Consider the following 15,785-nt stretch of genomic DNA (forward strand, 5'->3'; position numbering starts at 1 on the left):
GAAGAAAGCAATTTTCTATAAATTTGACTGCAGTGTGGGGTTTGCTGTTCCAAAAGCCTTGTAATTTTGAAAGGCATAAAAGAAAAATTTTAGCTAAATGAAATATCATGAGAGGATAAGCACTTTAAAAAGCTGATGTTTTATAATAGAGTAATACATATAAACATTCTTGTTATAAATTTGGAGAAGAGTTCAAATAACCTTCTGAATAGAAACAAACACATACAAAAAATGAACAAGCTGTCATTCACCCAGATACACACTTGTTTCAAAACAACATTTTACTTGGACTAATGGTGGATGCACTACCCCAAATTAATAAATCTTAGATGACACATACGACTAAAACAAAGAGATGAGGAAGCTTATATAGGCCTTATATTTCCCACTCAAGATTTTTATAATATTAATGAATTCTTAAAAATTATGATTGGAAAACACTCCAAGGCAAGTTAATCTAAGATATACGTTTTTGGTATGGATTGTGAAATTTTTCTTTGCAGAGATCATGCAAGGGGTCTTAGCATGCAGTATTCACACCAGTCAAAATGTGATTGTTTAAGACTGAAAAAAGGGAGAGGTGATAGTATGGTAATGCTCTAGTTCTTGTCTTAAATGGTAATTTCATGGTGTGTTCACTTTGTGATTTTTTTCTTTGAGTTGTATACCTGTACACCTGTGATTTTTAGTTTTTCTTCAGGTATATTATATCTCCATATAAAGCTAAAAGAAAAGAAAGAAAAAAGGAATAAAGAAAAAAGAAAGAGGGCAGAAAGAAAGGAAGAGTAGAAAGAGAGCGAGAAGAAGGAAGGAAAGAAAGAAAGAAAGAAAGAAAGAAAGGAAAGAAAGAAAAAGAGAAAAGAAGAAAGAGAAAGAAAGAAAAAGAAAGAAAGAAAAAGAAAGAAAGAAAAAGAAAAAGAAAGAAAGAGAAAGAAAGAAAGAAAGAAAGGGAAAATATTACATGCCAAGAGCTGCATTTCCCATACTGGGGAATAATGTGCTAAAAGAAATTAGTGCTGTAGTCATTTACTTAATTCAAATAAGATGTAGCTTTATAGGGTGGCAGAATTTGGCAGCCTGATTCATACCTGGAAACCACTTAACTGTCATGTCTGCACAGAGAGACTGTGTGTTGACATTTCCAGACTTTTAAAAAATCCCTGTCACTTAACAGTCGCAAATGCCACCATATTAGGCATGCAGTTTTCCCGTTTCAAGAAGCAGAATTTAGAAGTTCATGGAGGGAAAAAAAAATGTCTGAGGGTTCCACTAGCTTTGCATTTGAAAAACACATGCACACACAAAAATTCTTTGTCTCCCTAATGTCCAAGTATCTTTGTGACTCAACTGTTGAAAATTTCTGTTTGTTAAGTTGGGTAAACACCTAGTAACCACTTAGTACTAAAGGTATTTTTGTTCCCTGAAGTTGGATCTGTAGGTTTTCTCTGTTTCTAAGGAGTAAGTTTCCATGTAATCTTTTCAAAGGCAAAAGGTTAGGCAAAAATGACATGTATTGTAAAATTGAAAGTAAAATGCACAGTACTGATGTGCTCAAAGTCCATGCATTTAAATTCCTTTGTATGATAATTTATGGTGATCATGTCTTCAGACTGCACTATTAGCATACTCACCCCTAACAAGAAGTTCTGCCTCATCTGACACACTGTCTGCTGTGGTCTGTACCCTGCAGCCATATCTCCCAGCATGCATCAGAAGGATGTTCCTGATCATTAAATCTGCAGAGGATGCTTGCTGAAAGAGGGATGAAGTGCCAGTTTAAAATGTTGCAAATCTGCCTAGTTCAAGGTGGTTTAAGGGGAACTTTGCATATTCAGTCAAAGGGCCCATTTTTGGCCTTACAATTTATATGACAACAATTCAAAAAGCAAACATACCCTACTTTAAGGAACACATGGAAGCTATGTTTTCAACAATTGCTAATAACGGGCTCGAACATTTAATATTGCATATAATGATTTAGCAGCTACAATATTCAAGAAATATTTAAATATACACAAATTCATATCTTTAAAAGTATAGGAAAAATAATCACTGAGCAAAAATTATGGCTTTGCTATTCAGAGACAGGCTTATTTTTGTGGCAAGAAAGCAGTATTGAAGGAATAACAACTTGTGGAAATTACTTAGGAGGCAACAGTAGTCAAAAAATCATCTTGTGTGGCTTCATTGAATGGCTCCTTTCGTAAGTATACTGTGGGCAACAGAACGAAGTAGTGCTTAGGTGCAAGAGTGCTGGTCCCAAAGCCATGTGTTTTTACTTAACAGAGATTTATTCCTTCCACAACCACCACCATCAGGAGTAGGGTCAGCCTGAATCTCTGTTAATCTATGCAATTACAAAACACAAAGGAGCCCCAAAACACAAAGGAAACTCAAAAGGCCTGATCCTTGTTGGAAGCAGGATGATTAGAACAAAGTTGAAGAACAACTGAAGTTAAGGAGATCAATAAGTACCAGGGAGATTATCTTTTAGATGCATCAGTTCATGGGATCAGTGATGATCCTACACTTTAGTATGAGTAGTAGAACCTTTCATTACTTAATCTTGTCTTTCATTTACTTTAACAGGAACAATAGATTTCCTTTTTCATGAACATGTAAAGATCTGGTATTTACAACAATTCATGAGGTACTCTTTTCAGAGAATGACATAGCCAAAAACTTCAATATGCTCTTCAGTTTCCATGTTGCAATCAAAACCAATTCACTGGAATGAGAGTACACACATGCAGCTTGAAATGACACCTTCAAAGAACTCAATCTTCCTTTCCAACAGTAGTTGGGCACATGAAAGAATGTTTAATGCAAGCCATGGAGAAGCACCCCAGATTAGAGATCTTTAATTTGTCGATGGAATGGGTGAATTATCTTAAAAAATGATGCATTTTTCCTTAGAGGGCAGTGACCTAGTGAGTATTTAAGACTTTAGTTCTTCGCCCTTATTTTGAAATAAACTAATGGACTATATAAAAATCATGAAAGTGAGAGGAATTTCTGGAAATCTGTTGGATTCTTTTTTTTTTCTTAGCATTCATAAAAGGGTGAGAAGTCATTGGAAGTTTTTACCTCTCAAATGATGTGTGTCTCTTTAAATGAATCAATTAATTGTATACTATGTTTTAGGCCATTTTTTTCTGGTATTTCATTTCTGGTTTGTTTGTCCTTCCCATTAGTCTTATGATAGGAACTTCTAAGGGTATTGAAGTTTTCTCTCATGAAATAATTGTTAAGACATGGTCTGGTTCAGTCATTTACAAGGGAATGCTTCTGGGTGAGAACGCATTAAAACGTCATAACAATTATTTCAAGGAATGTGATATTTGTCCAGTGAAAGTCCTCCCCTGCTAATTTCCTTAGATAAAATTGTTACTCGAATTTCATTTTCTTATCTGTAGTGGACTAAATTCTCACTTCTTTCAAATATGAAAAGGAAATTCACACTAAAAAACCTTTGATTTCACTTGGGGAAACAAAAGCACACAGTAAACATCATGAACCATGGCTCAGTTCCAAATCTACATAATATAATACTGTGTTAGTGAGCTTAAATATATTTACCAATTTATATGGCATGAATCCATTTTAGATGTGAAAATCTCCTTTTCTCCATGGATTTCTAAGATGCTCTCCTAATAAGGTACTCTGTTAAATTAATCAAGAATCAATGTGCACATCATGGGCCTAGAATAGGGCTTCTGTTTAATGGAAGACCCAAGGAGAGGCCCAGAAAATCAGAGAGGACTTATTTCCAGAAGTCACGCTTCTAAAAGACTGCACTTGGAGTTTTTTGTTGCTTTGTTGTTTTTTTTTACTTGCTTGTTTTCCAATTTCACAAACTGATTGGTGATACTTTAACAACAACGACAAAAAAGTAATGATTATTATGTCATTTTTCAGGCTCACATTTTCGACTAAATTTATTTCGTAAAATCACATTCTTGTGATTAAATAATTGATTGCCTTATTTTTCAGACCTTTTTCTTCCCAATTATATTGATTTCTTTTTGTCCTGGACAAAAGTCTTAAAACCTTTGTCCTTTTTGTTGAACTGTAGTGAAAGAAAAGCTTAATGGGATTAAGAAGAGACTTCACTGAAAATCACATAGAGGTCCAAGAAATTCAGGAGGGTGAAGTGTAGATTATCTTCTCTGCGCTGTCCTTTACTTGGTTCTTGCAATTAATAGCATGCAGTGCTCTAGAAACTGGCTGAAGCTCCATCACCATCTATCAGAAATAAAAATCCTACAGACTATTGCATATCTATTAATGCCAAGACTATTTGAGGAGTTGAAATTGTCTCATTTGGGGCCCATTCCTCCTCTTTTGGATTATATCTGACATATTTTTACAATTCTAAACAGGGAAGATTAAAAGTAAAATGAATGAATTGTGAACACTAAACCTAAATTACCCTTTCAGGAGATTTACTGATCTTTCAAGAGAAGTAATGAGAAGAATTCATGTGGGAGCCCATTATACTTAATCTCAGCCCACAGTATGCAGTTCCTGAGAGAGAACTTCCACAATTTAGTGCACTTTTAATGAAATGGTTACTTACAGCAGATGTTTGCTCTCTTAAGCTTAAACCTCATTTTCACTTTTTCTCTCTTAGGAGTTACTCTCTCTTTTCTTGTTTTCTTTGACACTTGCTTTGTACCCTTCCTTCTCTTTGCTGCTTTCTTTGGCTTTATGAACAAAATGTGTTATGTTGCTTCAAAAGAACTTTCCTGCAACCTGTGCTTAACACAATGCTCCAAGCATTGTGCACCTAGCACAGGGCATGCCACTTAGTGGGTGCTCAATAACTGTTGAATGGATGAATAAATGAGGACTCTTTAGGAAAGAGGCAGTCTGTTCACTCTTTGTGGGAGTGGCACCACTGCTAAGTCATTTACATTTCTTGGTTATATAGGTTCATTAGAGCAGTTGCTAGATTAACTTTTATTTATGACTTGGAAATAATACAGGAAATGTCATCCTTCCACTCAAGTCCAGTTCTTTATTGGCTTTCACTTGGACCAAGTGTCCTGCTCATCCAACATGACTGCCAGTTAAGACTTCCTAAAAATGGAAGCACGTTTAACTTTGTTGCTCAAAGTGTCTGTTGACTCTTGCTGCCTTGAGGATAAAGTCCAATCTCCTTGTTTCCACAGAAGGCTCCTCAGAGCATCGTTCCACCTCCTATGCTGAATTCTGTACTTCTATGACATTAACCTCATATTTCTTCCTACACAGGAATACTTCCCATAATTCTGCCTGTTCTGTTACAGATGCTCATTCTCCCTTCTTTGCCTAGAAAGATACTTTTAGACACAGCTCAAATGCCTTCTCCTAGGTTAAGCCTTTCTTTATTAGTTCTACTGCTGTTTAGTTTTCCTTCATTAGCACTCTATTCATGTCTCTGAACTAGCACTTGACACTCTTGGAAGTCACTCCCAAGGTCCTCTGAGCATTCCTGGAGCTGAGCTGGGCACCAGGACAGCCGATAGTCATTGGGTGAGCTAATGAATGCATGGATGTCTTGCTTCCCTCCTTCTTCGTGCCTGACAATACCTCCTTCCCTCCCTATTTTTCTCTTAAAGAAATGAGGAAGGGAAGTAGAAAAAGACTATGGAGGAAAACAGCAGAAAAGAGGACTGAAAGAACATATACAGGTTTCGAAATGACACAGAATTGTGTGAACCCCTGCTCTGCCACTTATTAAATTTTGAACTTGGGAAAATTACTCCATTGCTCAGAGCTCCTCTCACAGCTTCAATGTGATAATTCAAGTAAAGCCCACACCAGTGTGTCTGGCACATAGTAAATGTTTGATAAATGTTATCTGTTAAAGGGCACTGTAATTGCATTCTTAGCCAAGAGGAATATTTCTTTAATTGGTATTCGCTCCTTTAACAAACTGGATATCAATGTTTTGCACAGCCATAGTAATTTTTTTTGGTAAGTGCCTAGCTTTATTTTAGATATATTTATATTATCTCTGCCCCCTCCCCCCCATAGAAAACCACTGCACTCACAATAAGAAGACCTGAATCCTAGCCTTAGCTCAACCCCTTTCTAGCCCTGAGATGCTGGGAAAGGCACTTTATTGGCATAATAATAGCTACACTGTCGCTCTCTTGAGTGTTGAGGGAAATTGAGTGAAACAATGCTCATACAATGAACTCTTAGGAAATGCTTCAAAAGTGTAAAGTACTCATAAAAGCATTTTTTTTTTTTTTTTGGCACACGGGCTTAGTTGCTCCGTGGCATGTGGGATCTTCCTGGAGCAGGGATCGAACCTGTGTCCCCTGCATTGGCAGGCGGATTCTTAACCACTGCACCACCTAGGAAGCCCTGTAAAAGCATTTTTTTTGCAGCAGGATTTAGCACAATGCTGTACACACAGTAAGCACTCTGAGAAGATTTGGGGAATGAATTATCTAAACAACAAGATAACTTGAATATTCCTGTAAAAAGTAAATTCATGCTGAATGCCTTAGTCAGAAACCTAAGGTATGGCAGTTTTTTGTGCCCTTATCTAGGGTTTATATAACCTTCTCAATGGGCTCACACAGGGCTCTTCCTGCATCCCTAGCCCCCACCAATCAGACACACAAATCATTCCTCTCTATTAAGAACAGTAATACAGCATATAAATTCTATGAGATGCAATTTAAAAAATATCATCTAACATAAAAAACTGGGTATCAGCTATGAGACATGGATTTTTAGATATGATTAATGTTATCGACCTAAAATCTTGGAGAGTTAAAATATTTTCCTGGTAGCAATATTTCTTTTTCCAGAGGATAATTTGCTTAAAATATGTTACCATGATAAGGAAATAATATACATATACATTATTCTTCTTTTTACAACTGTTTTTTTCTTAGACATTTATATATATAATGGTATTTACATTCATGATGACATGGGTTTTAATATACTTTTTAAGAAAGTTGCTGATTATTAACTCACATGCTTACATAATTAGAAATATTATCTGAAACAGAAACTTTAGTTGCTTCCAGTGAAGAAAATGCTAGACAAAATACTATTTGACAAAAATGTCTATGTCTATTATGATGAAATATTAAATGCATACAACAATGTACTGAAGACTAAAAAGTAGGTAAAAATGGCTCTACCATGCCATTACCAGGACTTTGGTATTTACTTCCAGCACATGTTCTAAAAATGTATTGTTAACTACTAAGAAAAATGCAGAAAGAGTTTTTCTTGGTGACATAAATTAAAGAGGAAAAATGAGTTGCTGACTTATTGGTGAACTCAGGATGTCTAGGTACCCAAACTGAATCATTTAGTATGATAATCGCAATCACAAATTTATGGTATCAGTCCACTATCTTGGTTAAAATGAAGATTAGGAATTATGAAGCAGCTCAGAGCAAGAAAATACAAGGCCAATCACAATTAAATTTTAGTATAATGAATTTATTTTATAGGTGACAATATTGAATATATGAAGAATACTGGGTGGATGAAAAAATGCCCTGTATATCACATTAGTGTTCCTCCTTTTCCAAGTAGGCATACAGGATTAGGGGGTGTGATATTTAACCGTCACTGGATGCCAGACTTTGGTGGCAAGTTTGTGCCCCAGTTCTTGAAAGATGTCTCATCTGGTCATATATACATTGAATCTCTTTTTCTTAGTGGTGAGGTAAATGAGTATTCCTTAATCTAACAGTAACATAAATGGTCAAGGCAAAAAGACTCCATTATAGATGGAATGTTTGTGTTCCCCTCAAATTCATATATTGAAACCTAATCTCCAGTGTGATGAATTTGAAGGTGGGATGTTTGGGAGGCAATTAAAGTATGAGTGTGGGTGAAGCCCTCATGAATGGTATTAGTGCCTTCATAAAAGAGGCCTCAGAGAGCTCTCTCATCCCTTCTGCTGTGTGAGGACACAGTGAAAAGATGACCATCTATCAATCGGAAGCTGGGCCTCATCAAACACCAGACCTGCCAGTGCCTTGATCTTGGACTTCCCAGCCTTCAAAACTATGAGAAATAAATTTCTGTTGTGTTTAAGCCACCCAGGTTATGGTGTTCTGTTATTGTAGCCTCAAAGGACTAATATAGGCTCTAAGTGCATATAGTGTCATTTCTATATTAATCTAGTGCTTCTAAACTAAAAGAGGCATGAAATAGATAAGGTCACACAATTTATCAGTCATATGCTTTCCTGAATTTACTCTTAACTCCATCCTACCTCTTGCCAAAGTTTGTCTTACATGATTACTGAGAATATTTTACTCATATTTCTTTTATTGTTTATGCAATTATCACCAAATCATTCAATATATATTTATTTCTATGTGCTATGCCAAGTTTTGGGTATACAGATTTGGATACTGCACTTAAGGAGTGTTTAGTCTAATACAGCTTCGATGGAAAAAATACAGGAAGAGAATGTGGACCACCTTTCCTTACATTTGCATCTAGGCTTGGAAGAGATGTAAAGGAGAGAGATGGATGTATTATCTGATAGCACAGTACACAGACCAGGTCCAGAGAGAAATATTTTCTCCTTCCATGTGCTTCATATAATTTTAGCAATCATTCTGTGAGCACTGAATCTTAAATTTAGGTTTTTAATAGTAGTTTTCATACCAGCTTTTCATATCCTCTGTGTTATGCCCTTTCTTTGTCTCACCTTCATCCATGTGACATGCCGATACTAGGTTAATCCTTTTTTAAAACTGATTTTATTTACAATCTCAAACACCTTCACTAACTATCTTCAGCTACTGCCTACAAGATGGCCCAACTTCTTACCCAGCATTTGAGGCTGCATGCAATCTGTCTTGTCTCTGACTTCAGAGACAAGAAAACATACTCTCTGCACATTTTTTCAAGTGGTTCCCCAGTGAACTGCCAAAGTGTCCGAATTCTGTCTCACATATTAAAGTCTTATCTCTTTCAGAAAGGGTTACGGACTATGAGGACTGGCTACATCATTTGTGGGTTTCAGTGTAAATTGAAAATAGGAGTCCCCTTGTCCAAAAATTATTCAGAATTTCAAAAGGCTGACTGCCAAGCTTTATACCAACCACGAGATCCTTCTCAGTGTGGGGCCCTGGCTGACCGCACAGATCTCACACACATGAAGTTGGTCCCGATGAACCCTCCAGTCCACACTGATCTTCTAGAACACATATGTACATTCTAGGCAACGGCACTCTTCGGAATAAATATCAAGGAAAAAAATACAGCTTTTTATAAATTATAAAACACCTATCCTTTCCTACCTTAATGTCTGTACCTTGTCTTTTATTCTTTATTGACTTGCAATCTTTTTCTCGATGCATTTTGGCAAGAAAGAATAAGAAGAGTTAGATTACATCTTCTTAAGGTTTGTGTTAAAAAACACAGTGTTTATGTTTTATATTTGTTGTGAGCCTATCCAGATATTAGCATATTTATGCATTATTCCTTCCAAATATTCTTTTTGCTTTTTCCTTGCATCTTCAGTACAAGCACAAAACTCACTGACACATCTCTGTCAGCTTCAATCTGTTTGTTATGTTGGTGACAAACAAAGAGACAGCATCGTAAGCTTTTAAGAATGCAGATGGGGACTCCTTCTAAACTTTGCAGCCCTAGAGCTGAAGGGGACTGTAGAGGGACTCTCATCCTCACTTTGAAGTTGGCAGTTTCTAAAGTGCCATGGCAGACCAGTTTCCTCTAAGAGACTTCTAGGCAAGAGCAGTACCTAAACTCACATCATTAATATTATGAGAAAGTCCTTCCTAGTGTTTGTATGGCAGATCAACTTTTTCATGGAATCTCTTCAGTAATAATAGTTTATAATCTTAGTAACACCTGGTCCATAGGATGGCTCAATGAGGCAACACTGGTAGGTAAAAAGATGCTCATAATCATGGCAGGCAATAAATGTTTTTCCTGAAGAGTGAATGACACCATTGTCTAGGAATGGAATAATCTTGATGTCTTTCACTAAGTTTATGCTTCTTAAATTACCTCTCATTGATGTTACATAAAGATGATACAACTAGTTAGAAAAAATTTTGTTCCTCCATGCATTAGCTTGTGCTTTTTAAACAGCTAGTAATGGCCTGCCCATCAGGAAAGCTCTAGAAGAATAACATTTTACAATAGCAACACATGTATTTTATGAGAGCTCTTAGCATATACACAGTTATAAAACTGTTCATTCATTCATATATCAATCATTTGTTAGAGTGTCTATTTTGTTTAAACAGGAAATTGAAAATACTTGGCACCTCTGAAGTTATGCCCTTGTCCTTTGCTGATAGAAAACATGGCTGAGCTTTGACCCAACCTATGGATTCTTCTTAACACAGTGCTTCGGTTGACTGGAATTGGTATAAGAGATAAAATCTGTCATATCTGATCTGCACATGCTACAAGATAAAAGATAAATTATGCCTTTGAGAAACTCACAATGCAATGTGAGAGGCAGATAACTAGCTACAATGCAATGTGATATATTAAAATAGATAATAAGACAAAAATATCTTTGCAGAAAAATTGATTTTAGTGTGGAAAGAAAAATAAATTATCTGGTTCAACTAATTCCTGTAGCAGTTGAGAAGACTGTGGGCTAATGAGTGTAAGTGACTTATTCAAGGGCAAGTTAAGTGTGGAAGCTGAAGTAGAGCCTCGGGCACTTGACTCTCAGTCAAGTGTTCTTTCCATTCTACTGTTGTGCCTATGAAACCAATTCTTGTTCTACTTAAACCTGTAGGTAAATTGATTCACTTGTACTGGTTAAAGCACAATTTGGCATGAATATCATAATAGAATGTTTTCGCTATGCAGTAACAACCACTAAACTATTATTAGAAATTAATGCTCTAAATAAACCATAGAATGATCTGAGAGCTCGTGCTTTCACGGCTGCTCTTTATCAGCCATATCCAGACAGGAAATGCTGCATCTTCCTTTGAAATGCTGGAATCACCTTTCTGATAGCACATGTGACCCATTAGCCTCATTTGCTCATGCCATCATTCAATTTTTCTGTGACTTTTAATCCAGCTTTGAGAGAATTTTGTGTGTGACCCATAAGTGACATTTTCTTTTAGCCACATGTAGTTTTTAGCAACACAGCTTTAGTTGAAGAACTGACCACATTTGACTTCCTAACTTAAGTGCATAATTTAGAAGGAGCAATATTTTACTGATATTTCAATGGGTCTGTTCTCTCTTTTCTAAGACTGTCATATTTTCAATTTACCTTTGAAGTTAACACTATTTTGTTACACCATCGTATATAAGCTTCCAGAATGAACTGTGTTTTATTCTGCTACTGATTTTTACATTGTGGAATATTCAACGTCTATACACAAGTCTAGTCCCATCCTGGCTATGGGAAGAGTGCCCAGACACCTGTCTGAAGGATTTCTATTTCTTCTCTGACATCACAGAGCCCAGGCAGGTGGAATATAGTAGATCTCATCTCACCTATCAGTTAGGGCCAGTATTGATCTGATACTGTCATAAAGTATCAAAGTCTTAGGAATGTAATAGACCACACTGTGTTTCATTGATTTTTGCATAGAACTCTAAGAATGGATCTGGAATGAGGACAGTTTATTTGTGTGCCTCTATCTTACTTACGAATCTTAGATCCAAACAATTTATTACCCTGGGTCTCTGGCATCATGGGGGAAGGAGGGGGGTTAATGCTGAGTCTAGTAGGTCTAAACTAGAAGACACCTACCTGCTCTAGTCTACTGCATCTCTTTCTCTCCTTCCCTCTGTCATTGGTAAATAACCCATTTGTATCTGCCCTATTTCTCTTTCTGTGGCATTGAGTCTATCCCTGTCTTTTGATCCCATCCCTGTCTTTTGATCCCAATATCTCTCTGGATAACAATACCTGCTAATAATTGGAATGGAGCTTTACTGCTTCATACGAATTAAATTTAATATCTTCACATTCTCTTAACTTTTGCCCTGCTGTTGTTATTTTTTCCCATTAGTTATCCCTTCCCTCTTCCATCAAGGTGACTAAAAATTCACTATGAATTATTTAAAATTTGTCCCAAGAGCCAACAGTGAAACAGACTTTATGTTATTGTGGCTAAACATGATGCTATACTATAGTGAATATGTCACATTCTGTTCCACACCACTGTGCTTTATGGGGACACTACTTGTATGTACTGTTGCTCCAAGAATCTATTAGGCTTAAGATTCAGCCTCTTCTTCTCTGTGATAGATTGAGGATGTCCACACGTATTTTGCTACTTGCTCTATTTAATTTCCTATTCCTTAAATCTGGACTGGCCTTGGTGACTTTTTGACTGATAGAATATGGCGGAAATGATGTCTTGGAAATTCTGTGACTAGATCATAAGAAGATGTGAAAAATCTTTCTAGGCCTCCTGGAACATTTATTCTGGGGGAAGCCAGATGCCATTTAAAAAGTTGGACTCTCCTGAGGCTGTCATTAAAAAAAAGGCCAAGCTATTTATGTGGAGACACGACATGCAGAAAAGTCCAGCTATGCTCAGTTTTAAAACTGTTTTAGCCTAGCCACAAGACTTGTGGGCCCATCTCTGGCATTCTAGCTCTGGCAGAAGTACAATGAAAACAGTGGAATCCATCTAACATCTAGAACTGAGGCTCTGAGCCATCTCCAGCCACTTGACTACCTTGGCTGAAGGCTCAGCCATTGTGGAACAGATTCAAGCCATCCTCAGTGTTACCTGCCTGATTTCATGACCCACAAAATTGTAAGCATAGCCAAATGGTTGTCATTTTACAATGTGAAGTTTTGGAGCGGCTTGTGGTACAGCAGTAAATAACCATAATGTAACTGGGTACCTGGAAGCAGGGTGCTGCCATAACTAAAGTCTGAACATGTGGCATTGGCTTTAGGGTTCTAGCGCAGAGGCTTGGAAGGCCACGAGGACATTACTACTGACAGCTGGAAGGATCTCAAGGAGACTATTGATAAGGGCTTGAGGAACAGTGAGGAAACTTCCTGGAGACAGGAGAAAAGGTGACCCTTTGTGTAGTGCTGGAAAGTTTGCCAACACTGCAGCCTAAGATAATGTGAACAATGCATTCTCCACAGTGGACAAACTTTGAATTTGCCTAAGGAGATTTTCAGGAAGAAAATTTCCAACAGGTTTCTTTTTGCTATGGATATTATGGTCTGAATACTGAGAAATGAGCTGAAAAGAGAGAATTGCTAATTTCTCAGGCAGAATATAGAGGAAATCTAAAGGAGCTGGGGCTTCAGAGTGAAAACAGAACAACTCCTCAGCTGCAGTCTTGCCAAGTGGTAACAGACTAGTAAAGTAAGAAATGGCATTGGAAAACATTAAATCCAGGATGCTACCAAATAAAGCACATTCCCAGGGTAAAGATCCCAAGTGTGTGGCTAAAAGGCACTTTACACTAGAATATTACACACATTTTCCCAGAGGAACCAGACACTCTGTCTAAGATAGGGAAGAATTCAAAGAAACTGTTAATGGGGGCTGGGAAAGCATTGAGGAGATTGTAATTGGAGGATGGAGGAAAAGGTAACTGAGTTATGAACTGGCAGAAAAATTAGCAAAACCCTTGCCTGTGGTTATGTGGAAGATGAGAACAGCGTCTGGCTTACAGAAGCCTCTTTACATATATGAAAGAATATGGTTTGCTATGGAAAAAGTGTGTTGTCAGACATTTTAAAAGAAAAAAAAAAAAAAAGACCAAGAATTGTGGAGAAACTTTTATACCTAATCTTTTTTGCAAAAATATAATATACCACATGGAATAATTTTAGACAAGAATTTCTAAAGATGAATTTTCCAGTTAAATATCTGACTGTTTCAAGTTTATCCTCAAAATCCAAGTTTTTTTCAGGTATTTTATTTGCAATATTATTGAATATTTTAACAAGTACAGTCTTCAACAAGTAGTTGTATTATTTCAACTATGTGCTTTATGTTCAAATACTGAGTATTCTTTTGCTAAGCCTAACTTGATAGTTACTAATGCTTAGGAAAAAGTTTCTAAGTGAAAAAGTACCCCACTGCAAAAGAAGAAAATTTGGGTCACAGCATCCATTTAAACACTGTCATTCACAGTCATTAAGATTCTCATCAACATTAAAAATACCTAGAATTTAGGGAATTCAAACACATCAATGTCAGAAAAGACTAACTATTCAAACTACTGCTTAGATTGTGAGCTACAACAGCAATCTTCCAATGAAGATTCAATCAGAAGAAGAAAAGTTCAGTTAAAAGGAAAGGTCATATTGAATAAATGTGTCAATCAAAAGCCAACTATGAAAAGTTCAAGGTCAAGGACTTGCAGTCAAATTCAGCTGACATTTTGAAAGTGATCAAGACACTTTGACACAGAAAACTCATTTTTAATAACAAGGCTTTGCAATTTTATGAAAGAGAATTCACCAATTATTTAATGTATAAAAATCAGTTTACTCAGAGATTGAAAAATAGTCAGAGGCCATAGTCTATTACTTCCCCTCACTTTTCTATAAATATATAATACCACTTCTGATATTTCAAGGAAGAGTTACAAGACTCTTTCAAAGCTGTACTTCTTTGAATTGACTGAAACACCAGTGATTATATATGTACATATATTGTCCTAAGATTTCATATTGATAGGGCTTGAATTGTTCATTATTTATGGAATATTTTGTATGTGTGTGCTCTTTATACAAATTAAGGGTGCTGTCTCTTGCCCAGAAAGAGGACATTGTTCCATTCTATAAGATTATTACTGCTTTTAGAGAAAATCTTTATTTAGCTTTAGAGAAACCTTTTATCACTTATCGAGATATTATATATACAAATATATTCTTGGCCATAGGAAAGAATTCTGATTTGAGATTATTTTTCCAGTTTGGAGCCCCTTCTGAATTAAGAATTTTCCAATTCTAAGGACATCATGAGACTGAAATATCTTCCATAAATCAAGCACGTATGCAATATTTAACAGAGAACAATGTGATTTGGAGGCTCTCAATGCTCCCTCCTGAAAAATGTTTTGTGTTCACTAAAACTTTTCAAAATGATTTCACTGTTATTGGATAGCTTATCTGAAGAGGTTTTTTTTTTTGGTTTTAATCTTTCAATATAACCTTTAAAAATAGTAGAAATTTAGAATTAGATAGGAACATTAGAAGTCATCTGCTCTAACCTCTTCACTTGGAAGATAAGGGCTCAGAAAGGTGACATGACTCATCCAAGGTTATACAGCTAAGTAGGGACAAAGCTGGGCCCACACCAAAGACTACTGACACCCCCCCTCCCCACCAGATCCGGTAATCTTTTACCATATAATGATGTTACTCAGTAGTGTACTTTGACATTATATTATTCCTGAAAAAAAATCTGGCAGCTTCTATTTAAATTAAAAATAGTTATATTCTTTTACCCGGTAATCCATTCCTGAGAAACTATCCCAAAGAAAGGAAATCATTAATACCTAAGAATGCAGATATTCAGAGATGTTTTCTGTAGTTTTGTTCATTAATTTTTGAAAACAGGAAACGTTAATATTTATTAACAGGGCAATGGCTAAATTGAGGTATAGCCATATACCTACTATGTACCCATTGAAAAGAGTGAATTAGAGATATATCATGTGGCATGGAAGAATTAAGTTAATAATGAGACGCAAAAAATATGTAAAAAGTTTCAATATTTAAAAAAATAATCACAAAAATATCCCTCTACATATGTAAATCTACCTAAGATTAGGATAGGATAGAGCAAAATATAGAAGGACATATG

At 36.2% G+C, this 15,785-nt stretch overlaps 1 protein-coding gene across 1 annotated transcript in view; it reads right to left on the minus strand.

The window, feature by feature from the left end:
* Positions 1-15,785, minus strand: part of CNTN5 (contactin 5) — a 1,287,027-nt gene that overhangs the window by 112,465 nt on the left and 1,158,777 nt on the right. The window contains exon 16 of the mRNA XM_057750478.1: positions 1,632-1,752. Coding sequence (XP_057606461.1) covers positions 1,632-1,752 — 121 coding nt within the window. The remainder of the gene's footprint in view (positions 1-1,631; positions 1,753-15,785) is intronic.

This window comes from Hippopotamus amphibius, chromosome 9 (assembly GCF_030028045.1).
Source record: "Hippopotamus amphibius kiboko isolate mHipAmp2 chromosome 9, mHipAmp2.hap2, whole genome shotgun sequence".
NCBI lineage: Eukaryota > Metazoa > Chordata > Mammalia > Artiodactyla > Hippopotamidae > Hippopotamus > Hippopotamus amphibius.